This window comes from Notamacropus eugenii, chromosome 1 (assembly GCF_028372415.1).
Source record: "Notamacropus eugenii isolate mMacEug1 chromosome 1, mMacEug1.pri_v2, whole genome shotgun sequence".
In the NCBI taxonomy this organism is placed as follows: Eukaryota; Metazoa; Chordata; class Mammalia; order Diprotodontia; family Macropodidae; genus Notamacropus; species Notamacropus eugenii.
In genome coordinates this window covers 697715861-697735037 of record NC_092872.1, presented here as the reverse complement: position 1 = coordinate 697735037, position 19177 = coordinate 697715861, and the positions used below count along the sequence as shown (strand labels likewise).

The 19177-nt window shown below is 46.6% G+C and overlaps 2 protein-coding genes and 1 long non-coding RNA gene across 6 annotated transcripts in view; 1 reads left to right on the top strand and 2 right to left on the bottom strand.

Annotated features, from left to right (window-relative positions):
- Positions 1 to 312, bottom strand: part of NECAB2 (N-terminal EF-hand calcium binding protein 2) — a 52911-nt gene extending 52599 nt beyond the window's left edge. For 2 of the 3 annotated variants that reach the window (XM_072636170.1, XM_072636171.1), the window contains exon 1: positions 82 to 312. In XM_072636170.1, coding sequence (XP_072492271.1) covers positions 82 to 312 — 231 coding nt within the window. The remainder of the gene's footprint in view (positions 1 to 81) is intronic. The other variant, XM_072636172.1, reaches the window with a different exon arrangement.
- Positions 313 to 2157: 1845 nt separating this feature from the next.
- Positions 2158 to 13451, bottom strand: OSGIN1 (oxidative stress induced growth inhibitor 1). 2 transcript variants are annotated; one of them, XM_072636169.1, is made up of 6 exons: positions 13297 to 13451; positions 8650 to 8739; positions 6773 to 6909; positions 6222 to 6413; positions 5915 to 6006; positions 2158 to 3614 (listed from the first exon to the last, which is right to left on the bottom strand). In XM_072636169.1, the coding sequence occupies exons 2-6, from the start codon at positions 8690 to 8692 to the stop codon at positions 2666 to 2668; spliced, it is 1413 nt and encodes a 470-aa protein (XP_072492270.1). In that variant the 5' UTR covers positions 8693 to 8739; positions 13297 to 13451; the 3' UTR covers positions 2158 to 2665. The 2 variants fall into 2 exon arrangements, with proteins under 2 accessions (XP_072492270.1, XP_072492269.1); XM_072636168.1 differs by lacking the exon at positions 13297 to 13451 and adding an exon at positions 8888 to 10804.
- Positions 13452 to 13520: 69 nt separating this feature from the next.
- The window catches only part of LOC140521287 (uncharacterized), a 109771-nt gene continuing 104114 nt past the window's right edge, over positions 13521 to 19177 (top strand). Inside the window, exon 1 of the long non-coding RNA XR_011972868.1 lies at positions 13521 to 13842. This is a non-coding gene — a long non-coding RNA (uncharacterized lncRNA). The remainder of the gene's footprint in view (positions 13843 to 19177) is intronic.

Below are 19177 nucleotides of genomic sequence, written 5' to 3'. Positions count from 1 at the left end.
GCTTTGGGGAGGGGGTGCGAGGAGGAGGGGGCAGAAGTCCGGGCCGGGGAGGGGCTCCGGACAGGGTCCGGTGCTACTCACGTCCAGGATGACCGAGGTGCCCCTCCGGGGCGGGGACGGGGCCGTCGGCGGGGTGGGACAGAGCCCGTGGCCAGTCCCGGCCCCCGGCCCGTCGGCCAGCGGCTCCCGGGGTTCGCCCATCCTGGCTCCCACCCAGCGGAGCAGCCCCCCCAGCGCCCGGCCCTGCGGCGGCGGCTCCCGGAGCAGTCTGTGCGCGCCGGCCCTGCAGAGGCGCGCCGCCCGCTCACACATCGCTCGCGCAGCGCCCGCCTCCCGCCTCCCGCCTCCCTCCCGCCGGAGCCGCCGCCACCACCGCCGGCCCGACCCCCGCCCCCGGCTCCAGCGCCCGCTCGCCCACGCGTGGCCACCTCTCCCAGCCCGCTCCGGGCGGCGCCGGCGCTGCAGACCCCGCCCCCCCGGACACCGCGTGGGATGCGGGACTCGGGACGCGGGACCCAGGCTGGGGGGCGGACAGGACCACATCGCCCGGCAGGGGGGCGCTGGAGCCGGGCCTGAGCCTCCATCCCCGTCCATCTTGGGACCCCAACTCCCCAGGACCCCTAACGTCCTCCCTCCCTTCCTCTTATTTCTGGGGATGATGAGGGTGCGGTAGGGATAGGGGCTGCTTCCAGAGGGGATAACTGGGGGACGTATTAGGGCATCTGGAATCCGTGAAGTCGCCGGTCCGGGCTGAGCCTGAACTGAGAGAGGAAGGGTGGGCTGCGCTGGCCAGGGCCTCTGGGACTCAGCATCTAGGAAGGGATGGAGTCCAGCCTAGGAGAGCCCCTGAGGCCTCCAGCACATCGATTCTTCCCAGCATCTTTCGCTGTCTCTGGTCCTTCGGCTTGCAGGGACAGGCGAGTAAAGAAGAGTTTCCCTAAGTCAGGCACTCCCTCTGCCGGCAAAAGCCACAGAACTCTCTTTCACAGGACTCTTGGGGCTCCTGGAGCATCCTTCCCTCACACCCTTCCCAGGGACCTGAGCATTGCCTCTAACATCCCGTCACATCCAGTTCCCCCAGACTTTGATTCCCTCTCTCTCTCTCTCATTCAATAAAATTTAAGTCAACAAACATCTGCTTTTTACGAAAAGAAAAAAAAAAGTCTGTCCTCAAGGAGCTTATATTCTGAGGAAATACAGCATGGATAAATAAAGGTTAATACAAGATGCATACAAACTAATTTCAAGAGTGAGAATGCTAATAAGGGGGAAACAGATATGATTTCATGTAGCAGGCGACACCTGAAAGGGGCACTGGTGAAGGAGGACAGTATTCTAGACTTGAGACAGCACTTGGGGAAAGGGATGGAGGTAGGAGAGGGTTGTATGTGGGGAACAGCTAGTTTGATTGGGCCTAGGATTGTGAGAGTAAAATGGAAGACAGACTGGAAATGGTTGAGAGCCATGTTGTCATGGGTCTCAAATTCTAGGTTGGGAGCCACTGAGGATTTTTGAGGAGGCAGATGACAGGGTCAGATTTGTGTTTTAGGAATATCGTCATCCATGGGATAGCTTCGGGGACGAGGGATTGGAAAGGGGAGAGGTTGTTTTCCCTTGTTTTCGAAGAGGATCGTGACATTAGGAAGATAAAGCCATGACATGTAACTGAAGTGGATTTAAATGAGGCAGGGCTGTGCAAGGTCACTAGCCTCATGTTCTCCTCTAGAGCCATCTGGATCCAGTGGCAAGATATAGATCAGGACAACTAGAGATGGCCCCACCAAGAAGGGAGAGACTAGAAGCAAGAGGGCCAAACAGAAGGATGTTGCAGGTGGTAAGGTCTTGAGCTGGGGTTGAAGCTGAGTGAATAGAGGGTCCAAGATGTTCTGGAGGTAAACTGACATAATCTGGCAAATGATAGGGGAGAGGGGGAGGGACAGGGAAGAGTCACGGAATGTTATGAGCCTACCCCTTCTCTCCCTCCCCCCACATCTTGTCAGTTTCCCACTTGCCCATTCACAGGCTCCATCCTTAGGACTCCAGCCTTTTACTCAGACATGGTCAGAGATTTGGACAACACAGCCTCAACTTGAGGTGGTTGGATCGCCACACAAGGACAAGCTGGAACATCACAAAGACAAACTCTTCAAGAACATATTTTGGCAGCCTTTTGGTTTATTCAAGATGTAATTCTGGGGAAGAGCTGAGGCCCCTAACTTCCTAGGGCTGAGTTCTACCATCAGTGTTGCTCATTGGCCCAGGTTTTGGGGCCTTGGGAGCCTGAAGTTCCAGAAGCCTGGAAATCTCCAGTTTGGGTTCAGGAAATTTTGAGCTGGTCAGCACTAAATAAACTTCTCAGACCCTGGTTCAGCCAGACCCACAAACTGTACTTTTCCCAGGGCATGGGTCAGACCTTTGGGCAGCCTTGACATTTTGGTCTATTAACAAGGAACTGGTCTTTAGAATCACCGCCCTTCCCATTTCCCCCGTTTATATACATACACAGTCTCCCTACAGGGAGACATCTCTTTAGGGGAGGCCCATGTTGGGGTCCAGGCTCATGTCTGAGTCCCAGTCACTATACCAGGCAGGACTGAGCAGGTCTCCTTCCTTGTCTGAGCTGGGGCTGTGAGGTTGGGGGCATGGAGGGTGGGCAGGGGTAGTCCTAGGGGGGCTTCCTATTTTCTTTTAGCAGGGAGCTAGCTACAGCCAATGCCCCTCCCTGCACAAATCTCACAAAGTTGTCTCCCACCAGGGGCCCCATGGCATAGAGGCGCCTCTGCCGGGTGCTCTGGTAGGTGAAGGGGTCAACCTCAATGGGGTTCCTCTTGGGGCTGAGTGGTTGGTCTGGGTCCACAGTGAGGTCAGTGCCACCATGGGCCAGGAATGAGAGGTCAGGGTAGGAGCCGATGAGGACCAGCACAAGGGAGACCCTGAATACCCTGTGTTCCCCGTTCTGATCATGGAACACAGCCTCATGGTCCTCCTGGAAGAGCAGGGGCTGATGTTTTGGCAGGCTCAAGTAGCCTTTGTAGCGAGTGGAGGAGCGGACAGATTTCTCCCGCATCATCTGGTGTACTTTTTGGTACTCTGGGTACATTGTCTTGGGGAGTTGGTTGAAGATGAGACCAGGGTCATCCACAGGCCGGCGGAATGCATGGATCACTGGGAGGTTGTAGCGTCGTGCATACAGGATGGCATCAGCTGCTGAGAGCCCGGCCCCAACGATGAGCACGGGGTCAGATGTGGGGGTTACATCCCCAGCCTTCATGGCCTCTTCTAAGGCAGACAGGTCATAATGAACGTAGGGGAGATCCTCTCCAACAATGCCCAGCCGGGCTGGGTTGTCTGATGTCCCTGTGGCCAGGACTACATTGCGCGCACGGAATCTGAAAGGCTGCTGGCTCCCATCTGTGGAGGTCATAAAGCCACTCACCACGAACAGGGGGCTCCCATCTTGCTGGCTCCTGGTCTCTCCTGACTCCGTGCTCCCAATGTCCACAGCTGTGACCACAGTTCCACAGAAGAAGTTGTGGCTCAGTCCCTTCTTCACCACATAATCCTGGTAATAATGGGCGATGTCTCCAGCTGTGGCCCGGCTGTCCCGCAGTCCCCTGTATGAGGAAACGCAGAGGTCAGTCTCAGGGATCTGAACTAGGTAGGCACATGAAACCTTGTACCCTTCAGAAAATACAGAAAAGCCTGGCCTACAACTTCCTACTATGTCTAGTTACTCATCTGTTATAATTGCTTTTCCAAAGGGACCGGTCCATTAGCTTCTTTGAGGACAAGAGTGCTGGAGTCCAGAAAACCTGAGTTCAAATGCTGCCTCAGGACTTGTATCTGTGTCAGGGACATTTACTATCTGTATGACCCTGGGTGAGACACAACCTCTCTCTGTCTCAGTTTCCTCATCTGTAAAATGGAGGTAATAATAGTACCTACCTACTTCCTGGGCTTATTGTGAAGATAAGGTGAAATAATATTTGTAAAAGTACTTTGCAAACCTTAAAGCTCTATACAAATATATTTTATAAATATTATGTAATATAATATAAATATATTTTCCATATAAAGCTTTTGTTGTTCAATCATGTTTAACACTTTGTGACCCCATCTGGGGTTTTCTTGGCAAAGATACTGGAGTGATTTACCATTTTCTAGTTCATTTTCCAGATAATGAAACTGAGGCAGACAAAGTTAAGTGACTTGGCCAGAGTTATACAGCTAGTAAATGTCTGAGGCTGGATTTGAATTCAAGTCTTCTCGACTCCAAGTCCAGCACTCTAGTCACCTAGCTGCCCCAATATAAATGGGCTATTAACTATAGTCCATCCAGATTGGGGTATGTGATGAGAATTTCCATCCATTCCCTTCTCCTTGAGGGGATAGAGATTATAACAGGAGAGTGTTGGAAGGGGAAATAGCCAAGGGCAAAAAATGGGGGTGGGGCAAAGGTTGAAGGGGAGGACACTCTAGACAGAGTTTAGGTAAGGGTAAAGAATGAAAGGTTGGGGCCCCATAAGTTGTGTTGGCCAACATAACCTAGGGCTTGAACTCTGAGCAAACTCAGACTACAAGTTTTGAGTAATTTTTGTAAACTACATTTTTGTAAGCTTATTCTTCTGTTGTGGGGCTGGGAGGTGTGTGGGTGGCTATGTTTTAAGGATCATGGAATGCCAGTACTGGAAGGGATTTGAGCACTCATTTAGTCCAGTCTCTTCACTTTAGAGATGAAGGAGTAGACCCATGACCTGAGTCTCCAGGCTCTTTCCCATAAATCACTTGTCCCCTTAGCTCTTTAGTAAAATGTCCTTTTTGCAGTCTTGCTAAAGCATGCCCCTCCTGCCTCTCACTGGGGAGGGGACATGCACTTGCCAGATTGGCCAACATGCTGATCTGCTTTTCCTTAACTGACCTTCTTTGTTAGAAGGCAGGGTTCTACTTTTGTGGAGGAGTGATCACTGGAGAGTGACAACAATGAAAAAAATAAAGAGCATGCAAAAAAAATTTGACTTCATCTCAGGATCTATGAGGAGACTGTAAGTAGAAAGGAATCAGAACCACATATTTAGAAATGGAAGGCTATGAGTCCCACTGCTTTATTTTATACATAAGGAAAGGGGGGCATAGGGAGGTCAAGGAAAAATGGCTTACTTACACAACTAGTAAAAGTCCAAGGTGGCTCTTGACCACAGGTCTTTCTGACCACTATGCCACCTGCCACCACTATGGTAGGGGCTAGCATGTGAGGGAATGATGATGATGACCAGACCAAGTCTACCATGTGATAGTAAGGAAAAAGTTAGAATAGAGAGGGTGGGAATCAAGGAAGGGTGGCAACTGGGAAAGCTAAGGACCATAGACTATTCTTTTATAGAAAGCTAGCTGGTATAGCGGATAGAGCAGTGGACTTGGACTCTGGAAGACCTGGCTACAAATCTTCCCTTAGACACTTAGCTGTGTGACTCTGGATAAGTCATTTACCTTTACAAGGTTGGAGTTAGGATCAAAAGAGATAATATGCGTGGAGTACTTGGCAAACTTTAAATGCTATACAGCTGTAAGTTATTATTATCACTACTACCACTACCACTACTACTACTATTACTACTACTACTACTACTACTACTACCACTACTACGACTACCACCACCACCACCACCACCACCACCACCACCACCACCACCACTACTACTACCACTACTACTACTGTCATCACCATAGGCTGGGCCAAAAAAAACCCCACAATAAACTAAAAGGACCCTGAACCAGGTTCAGAAGGGACATTATCTTGGATTCTGGGTCTTCCACCTCAAGTAGGGTTGGGAGAAATGCATTTCTCAGGTTTGGAGCAGCTTTCTTCCCTAGTTCTCCCTCCCTCTTCCCCAGCCAGACCCCATCATCTTCTCACCTGTATGTCTTCCGCATCCAGTCCTTAAATTGCAGATCAGGGAGCCCCATCCACTCACCCTGGCTTAAGGTCACCATGGAGCCTTCAATGGACTAGATAAGAATAAAATCCTTTAGTCTCTACTTCCAATATCCCCCTGGCCCTAGGGCCCACCAAAGGGAGGGGAGAATAGGTGGAAAGAGGGAGGGAGAAAATGATACATTGGCTAGGGGGAAAGGAAACATAGGGCTACCCACTGGGAGCAAGTTTCATCATTTGACTCTTCCAAGTCCCTCAATCTCCCCAAATTCTGCTTCCCCCAACTCACATTCCAGGCACCTCCAGGGAGGTTGCGACCCAGGACCAGGTGGGGGATCACTCGCTCTGCTTGGTGTTCCCAGGCAAGGACAGACTCAGTATTTCCTCCAAAATCTGTGTCTGGACGCAGAAGAGTATCAAAGAGCAGGGCCACAGGGCTTTGACTTCTGCCCTCCAAGCCTTCTGATAGATAGTCCAGGTCCTACCAGAGAGAGAAAGATTTCATTCAGAGCTGGAAGGGATCTTAGAGGTCACTGGAGACAATCCCTTCATTTTACTGATGAGGAACTGAGGCACAAAGAAGTTAAATGACTCACCTAGGGTTCCTTGATAGGCCTGGCCCAGGAACATGGAAGACTAGCTAGGGCGAGAATGGGCATGAGTCTCTGACCTGTTGACTAGACCCTGCTTAATATTCAAGACCAGATTGTGGGGGTGGTAAAGGGAAGACACTGATAAAGTTATCAAGGTTAGACACTAAGCGAGGAAATCAAGAGAAGAGGAAGACTGCTGACTCAGTGGGTTAGTGGGCCTCTGTTGGGTAAAGGCTTCCATACTGACCTGGTCCAGGATAGAGACATGTGGCTTCTCGGTCAGCTTCTTCTGCAGGATGGGGTGTGGATGGACAGCATCAGCTTTCACATAAGGAGTATAGCCAGAGAGTAGGTAGGACAGACAGATTCCTGAAGGACCATTGCCTGGTGGGGGAGAGACATGGTGATGGATGGCTCTTCACTGCCAAGTCCAGTTTCTAAAGGAGAAGAGATAGTTGCCCCAAGGCATATCTCTTCATGAAGATCCACCAGTTAAAAACAGCATGAAGAAAACATCTATACAACATATTTGGGACAGGGCCTTTACTGTAAAAGTTATGGCTACAAAATCCATGAGCTGAAGATCTACAGCTCCCCAGACACACTGTCTATAAATCCAAGCTTGTCTCAGTATAAAGAGACTAAGTGCTAAGTAGGTGTTTTATCTCTGCCCCAGTAGTAGCCCCAATGGCTCTCCCAAACTCAGCCAGACCTGGCATTTAAAGTCCTGTATATCTTAACCTTTTCCTATCTTTCCAGTATTCTTACACATTATGAGTCTCTTCCACATACTCTGCAATCCAGCTATACTCCTGTTCCCCTTCTCTGACTCCTGCCTTTGTTCTGGCTGTCTTGCATGCCTGGAATACTTTCCTGACGCCTCTGCCTCTTAGCTTCCTTCAAGACTCAGCTCAAGTCCTACCTTTTACAGGGAGCAGACATGGTCCCCCTGCGCCCTTCAACTCCCACGTGCTTTTCCTCTGAGACTGACTTCCATTTACACCTTAAGATAAAGTTATTTACTCTCCAATTAATTTTAAGTTCTTTCTTTAAATATCTTTTATTGAATATTATTTTTGTTGCATTGTGGTCAGTCAAGGATTGTTTTTCTGTATTTGTTTCTGAAGTTATACCCCAATACGTGGTAAATTTTTGTAAAGGTGACATGCAAGGCTGAGAAATATATAACTCCTTTCTGTTCCCATTTAATAATCACTAGAGAGCCATCATCTTTTATTTTTCTAAAATTATAGTCAGGTCCTTAACTTTGTTCTCATTTATCTTTCTGTTAGATTTGTCTAAGTCCAAAAGGGGTATATGAAGATATGACCATGATGGCAGATGTTCTTGCGCTTAGTCAGACACTGAACTAAATCTGTTCCTACCTCTAACCCCCCTACATTGTAGGTCTCCCAGAATTATTTCTTTGTCTGTCTTCGGTCTCTCTTTGGCAACTCATACTCCAGAAAAGCCCAGCTGTCAGAAAATGGGCAGCCAACTTGGACATTAGAATATAAGTCTGATAGTAAGTATTACCCAGAAAAGGAGAGCCAAATAGTAGTAGGTCCCTCTAGTAGCAAAACTGCTGCCACTTCTCTTGAAAGGCATTTACTAAAAGGAAGGCAGAGACCCTCTTCCCAACTCATTAGTCCCACTGCTGGCTAAAGGTATCAAGGATACAACTATTAACTTTGTTTACCTTCCCTGGACTTTAGGAGGGATCAGCCAAGGCTATGTAGTACAATAAGTTAGGAGAAATCTGCTGGGTTTATAACAGTAATTAAAGAGCCTGGATCAATGTTGTCACTATCCTAACATCTGATATTCACTGATTTTCTTTTTTTTCCAATTATTTATTTTTAGTTTTTAACTTTTGACTTTCAAAAGATTTTGAATTCTAAAATTTTCCTCCTCCCTCCTCTCTCCCCTCCCCAAGACAGCATGCAATTCCTTCCTTCCTTCCCTCCTTCCTTCCTCTCTCCCTCCTATCAACTGCTTGAGGTGGGTCCTACAAGTATTACTATTCACACTCTTGACCAGCCTTAGGCCTCATGGCTAGTGATTGTTGGCACCTAAGGAATCAAGAACCTAGGACACTCTTCTGCTCCAGAAGGGACTACTCACCAATGATGATGACTGGGAGAGGCTCCTTCCACACAAAACACATAGTCACCACAGGAAGAGGTCTCAAAGTCAGAAACCAACCTGTCAGGACTGAAGAAAATGAGAATTATTAGGGTGACCCATGCACTGTTAATCATGGAAGTGTGCAGTCTCTCAGCTGGCCAGCGATGATCCTTGCAAGAGTAAGTAAGTACGTAAGAGGATAGAATTTGGGGTTGGAAGCAAGTAGACAGATTACCTAGTCCAACCTTCTCATTTTCCATGTAAGGAACTAAGGTCTATAGAGTGGAAGGGCTTGATCCAGAGCCAAAAAGAGTCAATAGCAGGGAAAAGACTCTAGCCTGCGTCTTCAGACTCCAAATCCAGTCCTCTGTCCATATCACCATAGTGGAAGTCTCCATTCTCAGACCTACCCTTCCGAGTACCACACACTCTATTCTAGAACCCTGCCTGGGTAGTGAGAGTGGCTCCCTAGGCTAGAGGCTGTGGTCCCAGCCTGAGCTGAGGCCAGCTCTTCCCATCCTCCCAGTCAACTCTTCTGTCCCCTCAGTATTTATCAGGGACTTCCTCCTTCCTTAACCCCGAAGAAACAGCAGCTGGGGTTGGTTTCATGAGCGTTCTTGTCTTCATCTGATTTTGCTTTTTAGATCAGCCCTGACCTGTCTGCCTGTGAAGAACAACCCTCCCCTTTCTTTGATGGAATTTGAAAAAATATATTCTTGTTACTATATGTTAAAGGCATTTTGGCATAGTAAACCAGTAATGATAGGATGTTGGGGGCAGGGCATAGGGGTTAATACCTGAGTGACAGCCATCAAATTGGGGAAAGGGTGGAGTTAGTAATCTGAGTTAAGCAGGGCTTGGCCATCCATTGGGCTCAAGGTATGCCAATTATTTCTGCTCTGCAAATGAGGTCCCTTCCTCATACTTCCAGCAAGAGATAGAAATTTAGAAGGCAGCTCCCGACCAGGCTTAAAAAAAGAAAAAACTGGAATGATCAAAGATTGCATCTAGGAAGGACGGTTATCGCTGGAGGGAGTGATAATAATGGAGAATAACTTTAAGGAAAGATAAGAGCTTGATGATGATGGTGTTTTAAGATGTGCAAAGTCCTTCAGGACTATTATCTAACATGTGATCTACACAAAAATTCTCCAAGGCAGGATGCTTATCACCCTCTTGCAACAGAACCAATATCTAGCAGTCCCCACTTTAGGAAAAGTAATAATCTACTATTATTATGATAATCTCCTAATTTGGTCTACCAGACTCAGGTCTATCTCAGTCTCAGTCCTTCCAATCATACACAGAAGCCCAAGTGATTTTCCTAGAGTATGGGTCTTCTGATCATGTCACACCTTCCCAATAAATGTCCATGGCTCCCTGTTGTCTCTAGGATCACAGAAACAGTCTAGTATTTCGAAACCTGGCCTTCAGCTATCTTTCCACCCTTATTATACCTTACTTCCCTTCCAGTTAGGAGATGCAGTGAATAGAGCCCTGAGCTAGGAGTCAGGAAGACCGGAGTTCAAAATTGACTTCAGACCCTAGGCAACTCATTTTTGCTCCTGTCTACCTCACTTTCCTCAATTGTAAAATGAAGATAATAATGGCATCTCCCTCCCAGCATTACTGTGAGCTTAGCATAGTGTCTATCACATAGAAAGCACCTAATAAATCCTTCTTTCCAGCACTTTATGGTCCAGTTAAACTGACCTTTGATGTTTTTCATACACAACAGCTGATCTCCCACTTGTCTCTTCTATCTGGAATGAACTTCTTCTTTAGTGACATCTCTTAGGGTCCTCTCTTCAAAGCTCAGTTCAAGGGTTACTTCCTACCTGAGCCCCTTCCTGATCCCCCAGCTGCTAGAGCCTTCCTACCCCCAAATTATCTTATATTTGCTAGATTTTGTTTGCTGCAGTGGATAGGGTGCTGGGTTTGGAATTGGAAAGATGCATCTTCATGAGTTCAAATCTGGCCTCAAACTCTTCCTAGCTGTGTGACCCTGGGTAAATCATTTCACCTTGTTTGCCTGAGCTTCCTCTTCTGTAAAGTGAGCTGGAGAAGGAAATGGCAAACCACTCCTGCAGTGCTCTATAGGCAAGTCATCATGCTAGGTGCTGGGGATACAAAGAAGTAAATGAAACAGTCCCAGGCTCCAGGGAGATTACATTCCAAGGCACATAGGATAATCTATATTATAGATTAAATTAAAAATTTACATTTTTAAATATATTTTTAAAAATCTACATTATAGATAAAATTCAAAATTAAAGAACTAAATATATTTTGCCTGAATAAGGGAAGACAGAGAGGATATGATAAGTGTCTTCAAGTATTTGAAATGGAGATGAGATTAGAATTGTTGGCTTGGTTCCAGACAGGAACTAGGAAAATGGGGGCAGGGATGCTTGGGGGAGGAGTGGGTGTTGAAGTGAAGCAGGTTTTAGTTTCATATAAGAACATCCTAACTATGAGAGCAGCCCCACAGTGGAATGGGTGGTTTCTTTTCGTCCAGTGTCTGGATGACCACTTACTAAGGATTTCAATGAGAGCATAGGCTGGACAAGATGATTTCTGATGGACCTACTAGCTTCAAGACGATTTGACATTTTTACAAAGAGGAAACTAAAGTCCAAAAAGGGATAGCAAAGCCTTGAAATGGATACATTTAGAGTTTAGAATATGGTTTAGTGATCCAAATGTAACTTGTCTAACTATGACTGAGCAGGGCTAGATCAGCCTGAGTGATTTTTCTAAGTTATCTTATTCTGAGTGAATGAAAGGGGAGACACTTGGGAGCCTCAGGACCATCCCTTCTGGCTTCTCTCCACCATACCACACTGCCTCAGTTTCCTCTCTCGTTAAAAAAAAAAAGGAGTTGGACTGAACACAACTGCGGTTATGCTTGAGCCTGCCCAACAGGCTTTGAAGACAAGGTCAAAGGCTGCATCCCAGAGAGAGGACATCTGTGGCTTTGAACTCCACCCTCACATCAGGGAAATTGAACTCTCCCCCAGGGAGCAGGGGTGGAGAAGAGCAGGTACTCCCTTGAGGGCAGGGGTTGGGAACGAACAAGGGACAACATTCCTGGCTCACGTACAGGAGATCTTGAATCCTTTCCATCATCCTCGAACCACCGTTCACCTTAAGACAGCTGCAGCCTCACAGCTTGTCCAAAAGAATTGGGGCGGGGTTGGGTTGGGTGCCAGACCCACGCCCCTAACAACACACCTTTGATAACCTAGGAGTATACTAAAGCCACAGTGAACCTACCCGAGACGCCCTGGGCAAAGATGGGAAGTCAGCAATGTTCTCACTGGGAGCCTATGATTTGGAAAGTTAGCTAAAAGAGAGTTTAGAGTCCAGTCAAGTCTCACTTTTACAGAAGAGGAAACAGTCCTACAGGGAAATGACAACTAAATTGAATTCCTGGAGAGTAGGAAGTTTTTTCTTTCTTCCTTTTGCTCAGTATGGCCAATGCTTAGCTTAGGGCCTGGCACAGAATAGGGGCTTAATCAATGCCTTAAGGTCATGAAAATAGTAGGTAGTAGAGGCAGCCTTCTGACTTTAAATTCAGTCTCCATCTTACCACCACCACCATTATCATAAAGGTTAGCATTCATTTCAAGGCTGGCAAAGACATGTCCTGAAATGGTTATTATCACTGTTCATTATTGTTGAGTGCACAATAAAAAATAAAAAAATTTTAAAAAAGCTTTGCAAAGCACTCTGCACCCATTATTTTTTACTAGATACTCACTAGAGCTACCTGTAAGGTAGATATTATTATGATCCCCATTTTAAAGAGGACAGAATCAAGGCTCAGAGAACAAGTTAAGACCCTTGCCCAGGGCCACACAACTAGTCAGTATCTAAGGCAGGATTTGAACACAAGTCAGGAACCTATGTACTTCTGACATGGCCAAAGTCTCTCAGAAACATTCTTCTTCTCCACCCTCCCAAAGCCTGATGTCACCCTGGGGAAGATGCCAAAGGCCTCCTGGGATATAATGATAACAGTAAAAATAACTCCCATTTATAGGAGAAAGCTGGCAAAGCCCTTTCTTCAGGGCTTCACAAGCACAGAACAACAATACCCTGCAAGACATAAATGCCTCCTGGATGGATGAATGAAATCTGTGAGTGAGTCACTCCAGGTATCGTTCCCTCGAATTTTTCAGATGAAGAAACTGAGGCATGCTGGAATCTCACTAGAAACATAATAACAATGTTTCACTTTTCCAAAGCACTTTCCCCACATGGGGCCAGTGAATGGTTAGTAATAAGCAGTATTGTTATTTCCATTTTACAGAGGAGGAAACTGGGTCAGATCACACAACTTTTAAAGGACTCCAAATCTGGTACTCTTTCCCATTGTGGTGGGTCCCAAGCGCCCTGGGAAGCCCCTTATAATCCTCCTAGAAATATATTGTAGGAGTGAAGCTCACTGCATCTCCGAGTCAAAGGACCAGGGAATTTTATGCAGAAGACATCTGTCACTGAGCGACTGGCCCCCAAGCTCTAAAAGCCTCTGGGAACACACCTGTGCCTAGGATCCTGGGTCCGAGAGGTTCCAGCTAGTAGTAGCAGGCATTTGGGGTGCTGTAGCACAACCCTCCCCCCCAAAAATAAAACCCTCACCTGATCAGGAGCCACGAGAGGGAAGATCCGACAGGTCCCGCTTTCCCAGGAGAACAAGGAGACACAGGGTCCCAGATCCTGCTAGTTCTCCAGGCCACCCATTGCACAGTGAGTATCCAAGAGGGTGAGAGCCGCGTAGGACGAGGGATTTATTTCACCGGGTTGCAAGGGGGCGGGGTCAGGAAAATCACTTTCATAAGCGTGAGTCAGCAGGGTCCCTTCATATGAATGAACTGGAGCTCCTCGGGTTACGGGCAGTCCGAGGGCCTTAAAGGGGCCGGACTTCCTTTCTGCGGCTACTTTCCAGAGTCCATCCTCCCCCAGGGATTAACTCCCGGGGCTGGGCTTTCAGACTAGTCCGCTGGAACTCCGCTTTAGCCGACCTGAACCACAAGTTAGGCTGATCCAGGGAGGACGCTTTGTCTTTTCTGACCTGGGACGGAAGGTAGACTCACAGATGAAGAGTCAGAAGGAATTTAGAGACGATAGACTTGGAGCTGGAAGGGATCGTGGAAAGTCATCGAGGCCAGCCCCTTCTTTTGGCAGGTGAGGACCCTGGGTCTCAGAGAAGTGAAATGACTTGCCCAAGGCCACTCAACTCCTAAGTGCCTGAGGCAGAATTTGGACCTAGGTCTTCCTTTCGGAGAGCACGGTGCCTTATTAGAGGCGCTTGGATGCCCGGGCTTGGAGTCACCAAGACATGAAGTTAAATCCAGACCCGGTCACTTCTTCGCTTGTACGACCCTTTAAACTACTGTCTGCCTCGTTTTCCTCAGCTGTAAAATGGGGATAATAAACGCTCCTGGGGTTGTTGTGAGGATGGTGGTTAACACAGTGACCAAATCTTTATTTACCAGCCCAGCGCCCTTATCTTACAGGTGAAGAAACTGAGACCCAGAGAGGTTAAGGGGCAACACCAAGGCCACCCAGATTGTAGGTAGCAGAGAGCCAGGATTTCAATCTATCACTCAGCAAGGATTTATTAAATATCTACTAGATGCCAGGATAGGCATGGAGGACAAAAGATAAAAATGAAAGTATTTGCCCTCAAACAGCTTATATTCTGTCAGGGGAGAGTGTGCATCTATAGGTGTATCCAAAATAGACATGGAACCTGGTGCTTGAGGGCAACCGGCAAAAATGAGGAGGGGTGGCTTGTAAAGGGAGGAAGGGAGGAAATGAGGTGTAGTGTGGAAGGAACGGTAGAGAGATCAGCTGGATGCTACTCTAGATTGGAGTCTAGAACAGGTTCCCCAACACTGCTCTAGAGCATAAGTTGGGGAATCATGGTTCTCTGACTTCAGATCCAGGCCTCTTCCATGATGTCACATTATTCTCAAACACTGGCACTCATTTTTGAGGTTTTTGTTGCTACGTTAGAAATATTACTCCAATTACTCACTCTCACTTTACCTCTGTGTTTTTTCTAAAACCGAGGACTTTTCCTTATTTTATAACATAAGACATTAAATAGGTAACATGCATGGTCCTAGCATGGCCAATGACCTCAGGGCTGGGAAAATCCCCTACCAATGGTTTTTGTCCTTATAGGATTCCGGTATTGATAGCTGAAAGACCTCTTAGAGATCTCCCCTAACCCTTTTAAGATGACAACTAAAAGATCTTCCAATTTTAAAATCCTATGAACATACAACCCGTGAACAAATTTGTTTGGACCCTCAGTTTTCTCATCTGTAAAATGGAAGATTAGACTAGGTAGCCTCTAGAGCTATGAGCCATGGCTGTAGAACATTATTTCCTCCCCCCTCATGTGCCTAGCATAGTGTCAGGCTATGTTATAAGTGAAACAAGAGAGGTGGAAGACACAGGCCCAAGACAGAGGGGAAAGTTAGGAAAAAAAAGTACTGCGTATATGTATATGTATATGTATATGTATATGTATATGATGTATATGTATATGTATATGTATATGTATTGTGTGTGTGATTATTAGGAAGTGGTGGATCAGGTAAGGGGAGCTTGACTAGGGAGAGAGACTAGAAATGAGTGAAAGGTCAGGAAATCAAAGGGTCATAGACTGGGGGCTGGAAGAGTCCATGGGGGCCATCCCACCCAACTTCCGCTTTTTACAGATGAGAAATTGTGGCTCAGAAAAATTAGGCAACTAGTTCAAGGTCACACGGGTAACGAACCCAGAGGCCAGATTTGAGCATGGGTTTTCCATCTCCAAATATCCTTTTTGCTGCATTGGGTTACACTGCTCCTGTTGTTGCGCATGATGATGATGATGCTTGAGAACCAGACTGATGTGATACCAACTGTAGTTTATAAGATTAAACTCATGATCTATGTTTGAGGGACTGAATCAGGGAGAGGCTGGAGGTGGGAAGACCAGTTGGGTGATACTCACTATACTTCCAGCTGCTGGTCAGGGGAGGAAAGTCTGGGCCTGGACTAGGTTGGTACCAGTTAGAATGGAAAAGGAGGGAAGCATTCAAAAGGTTTTGAAAGAAGAATTTGATAGGACTTGATGATAGATTGGACAGAGAGGAAGAAAGAGGGAGAAATCAGTCCGTCAGTAAGAATTGTTAAGTGTTTACTGTGTGCTGGGCACTTTGATTAAGAAGTCAGAGATAATTAATATTTCAAATTATGGAGAGAGGGGATCATCTTCCTGGGAGAATAGTTTACAGATTGGGAAGCAGGGAAGACGAGATGTCTTGAGGTGGGCTGATAGGGAAGATGATGAGCTTGGTTTGGGATGTTGTTTGAGATTGTGGAAGGATACCTCAGTATAGATGTCCAGTCTTTTCGTTCAATCACTTTTTCAATCATGTCCCACCTCTATGTGACCCCTTTGAGGGTTTTCTTGGCAAAGCTGCTGGATTAGTTTGCCATTTCCTTCTCCAGTTCGTTTTTACAGCTGAAGAAACCTGGCAAAAGGGTGCAGTGACTTGCCCAGGGTCACAGAGCTAATAAGTGTCTGAGGCCAGATTTGAACTCACAATGATAAGTCTTCCTGACTCCAGACTCAGCTCTCTGTCCTTTGCACCATCTAACTTCCCCATAGATGTCCATAGACAAGACGTTACCTGATTGGAGTCAGGCTAGGGTCTGACTCCTAGATCAACCACCTGCCACCTGTGTCATCTGGGCCAGTTTGGGTCCCTATATCTTCCTCTTTAAATGAGAGGATAGATCGGAAATCATCCTTTCTAACACACTTCCTGTCTTGAAAATCCCATTATTCTGAGGTTTAGGTCTGGAGCATAGGAGAAGTGAGAAGAAGACATGCAAGCTTGGGTGTCAGCAGCCTAGGCTAAAAGCTTGAGATGAGGTGAGCTCACCAAAGGTGATGACAGATGAGTGAAATCTTTGAGGAGAGAGAGGAAAGCCAAGAACCTGGAAGTGAATCATGACTTCAAAGACACGTGATGGCACTTGCTATTCTCTGTCACCATTATATCCTCCTCTCAACACCCCTCCCCCAATACATCATCATGACTCAGGGGAAAACCTTGTCAGCCTTTCTCCAGCCTCCTTGGGAAAAGGGCTGCTCTGGCATCTGTTTCTCATATCTTATCCCACCCCTCTTTACTCTTCCATCCCTTGGACACATGTGGAACTGGGTTGGAATTTTCCTGATTTTTTTTTTTTTAAGATCTGTTGACTGAGGCTGAAAGAGATAAAATCAGTGGTTGCTTCTCTAAGTTAACAGAAGCAGACCTTGGGCAGGATGGGGAAAGGGGTAGAGTCCTAAGGAGAGAAGTAGGGGGGAAAGGATGGACCATGAGGTTACCCATTAGCCATTCTGCAAGTTTTGCCATGCATACTGCTCACAATCATTCATTCATTCATTCATTCATTCATTATCAGTTAGCTGTGCAGAACCACTCCATCTTCATTTTAATATAAATTTTCAACATCAAGATTTTTTAACTGCCTTGACGTATTGAAGCTCATAGACCTGGGACACAACCTAGGTCGAGACCAAATGACAGACGTGAAGCTGGAATGGAACTTTGGGTCTGGATTTTGTGTTCTGGTTCTGACATGAGTGGTGAAGATCACTTCCCCTCTGGGTCTCAGGTTGCTTCCTCATAAAAAGAAGATTTGGATAGATTAGAGATTTCTAAGGTTTTTGTTTGTTTGTTTTTCTCCTCTGCTTTGTCACTTTCCGGAGCCAGCTGGCCCTAAAGCAAATTGACCTTTGGACTGTGACTTCTTTAGACACTGATTCATGGAGCATGCCTCACCCAAAGGTGCCCAATCCCAGGCTCCTCACACAGGTGGTGCCCAATAAATATCTAGGAATGGAACTGGCTCGGATGAAGTCAACCGGAAAACTGAGATACCTTATGTTCATGCTGCGTTTCTTTCTCAAATCTTGCCTCATCCTCCTCAGTCTTCCATCCCCTGAAGGTGGGTTGGAATTTCCTTGATTGTTTTAGATAGGTAAACTGAGGCAGAAAGAAATGAAATCAGTGATTCCTTCTAGGCCACAGAGTCAAGCTAATGCCTCAGCTTGCATCTAGGAGCACCCGAGGGGATAGTGAGGGGAGTTTTGGCTCTTGGTAGCCAGAGGAAGGAAAGGGCAGAACAGGGTCTAGGAGCACTAGGTTAATGTTTGACAAATTATTGCCTTGGAATCTTTTGTTCTGATGACCTTCTGCCTCATCCAGAACCGACCTTTAGTCTTATGTCTGATTTCACCACTCCTGCACCAAGGCTACTGATAATTGCAGGAGAAAGTCATTATACAGATGGACTAGAAAGGTCAAAGGAAGGATTTATTTATTTTGGCTTGGTCCATGTGCTTTAGACCTTAGTAAATGCTTAATAAATGCTTTTTGAAGCAATGGATAAATGGAACCCTGATCTCCTGGGTGGGTGGGTTCACCTTCCAATTTCTTCCTTTCACCCTGCTCCCTGCAGCATGATGATACCAAGCCTGGCTGTTTTTTTTCAAGGATTTTTTGAAATTTCTAAATTTCCAAATAAGAGGCCAAGAATGGACTCTCTTATTTGATTGCTTTATTTATACAATGCCCAAGTTATCAGAAATAGAATTTGTTTTGTTTGTTCTGTTTTGAAGGCAGAGATAAGCAAATACAGACAGAAAGAAGTGGGGGAGCAAAGGGATGAAACATTTTTAAAGGTTCTGCATTTGTGAATTTGAGTGGTTGCTTTCTTCCCCAGTCCTTTATCACTTGGCTCTCTAATGGACTCTGTGTCAGTCCATGAGCCCCCTGGGTCTATCCTCCCCCATCTACTGTTGCTAGAAGCAGCCATTACCCTAGCACTTGACAGGATTAGGGGACATAGGGGAAGGGGCTCGGGAGTGCAAGAAGTGGGATCTGGGGCCTTTTTGGCAAAGCTTTGTTTGAGCATATGGCATTTGAACTGTCCCCATTGCCTTCATCTCAGAACACCAGCTCCTTCCACCTCTCCCAAACCTGCTACCCTTTCAAAGGGCTGGGACCTGCTTCTTCTCTTTACTCTTCCTGCTCCCTTTCTAGACTGACCAAAGCAATTCTGTATCAAAGGACTCCTGTCTTTACTTTGCCCATAAGGCATCATCCAGGACTCTATATGTGGCAGGAGGCATTTTTACAGGAATGAATGCTGGACAGGGAGTCCAAAGGCCTGTGTTCCAGATGTGCCATTTCCCACCTTACTCAGAGGACACGTCCCCCTCTCTGCTGCTCTGTAAAATAAGGGGGTTGGATTCCATGTCTGAGGTGCCTTCTAGAGCTAACATTTCAAAGCTCAACTCAAATGCCTCCCACAAGGCCTCCTACACGAGGTCTTTCCTGACTTCCCAGCTGCTAACGCTGCCTCCAAATGAGCTTATATTGCTTTTTTTACACATTTTGTTCATGTTGTAGCAATGAATGTTATTTTCCCCTATAGAACAGTC

Coding starts and splice junctions, on each gene's coding strand:
- OSGIN1 (XM_072636168.1), bottom strand. CDS start 8,912: ATGGAAAATGAGAAGGTTGGACTAG. Junction 6,910..8,649: donor TCTCCCAGTCATCATCATTG/GTGAGTAGTCCC, acceptor CTCCCCCACCAG/GCAATGGTCCTTCAGGAATC. Junction 6,007..6,221: donor TCCCTGGAGGTGCCTGGAAT/GTGAGTTGGGGG, acceptor ATTCTTATCTAG/TCCATTGAAGGCTCCATGGT.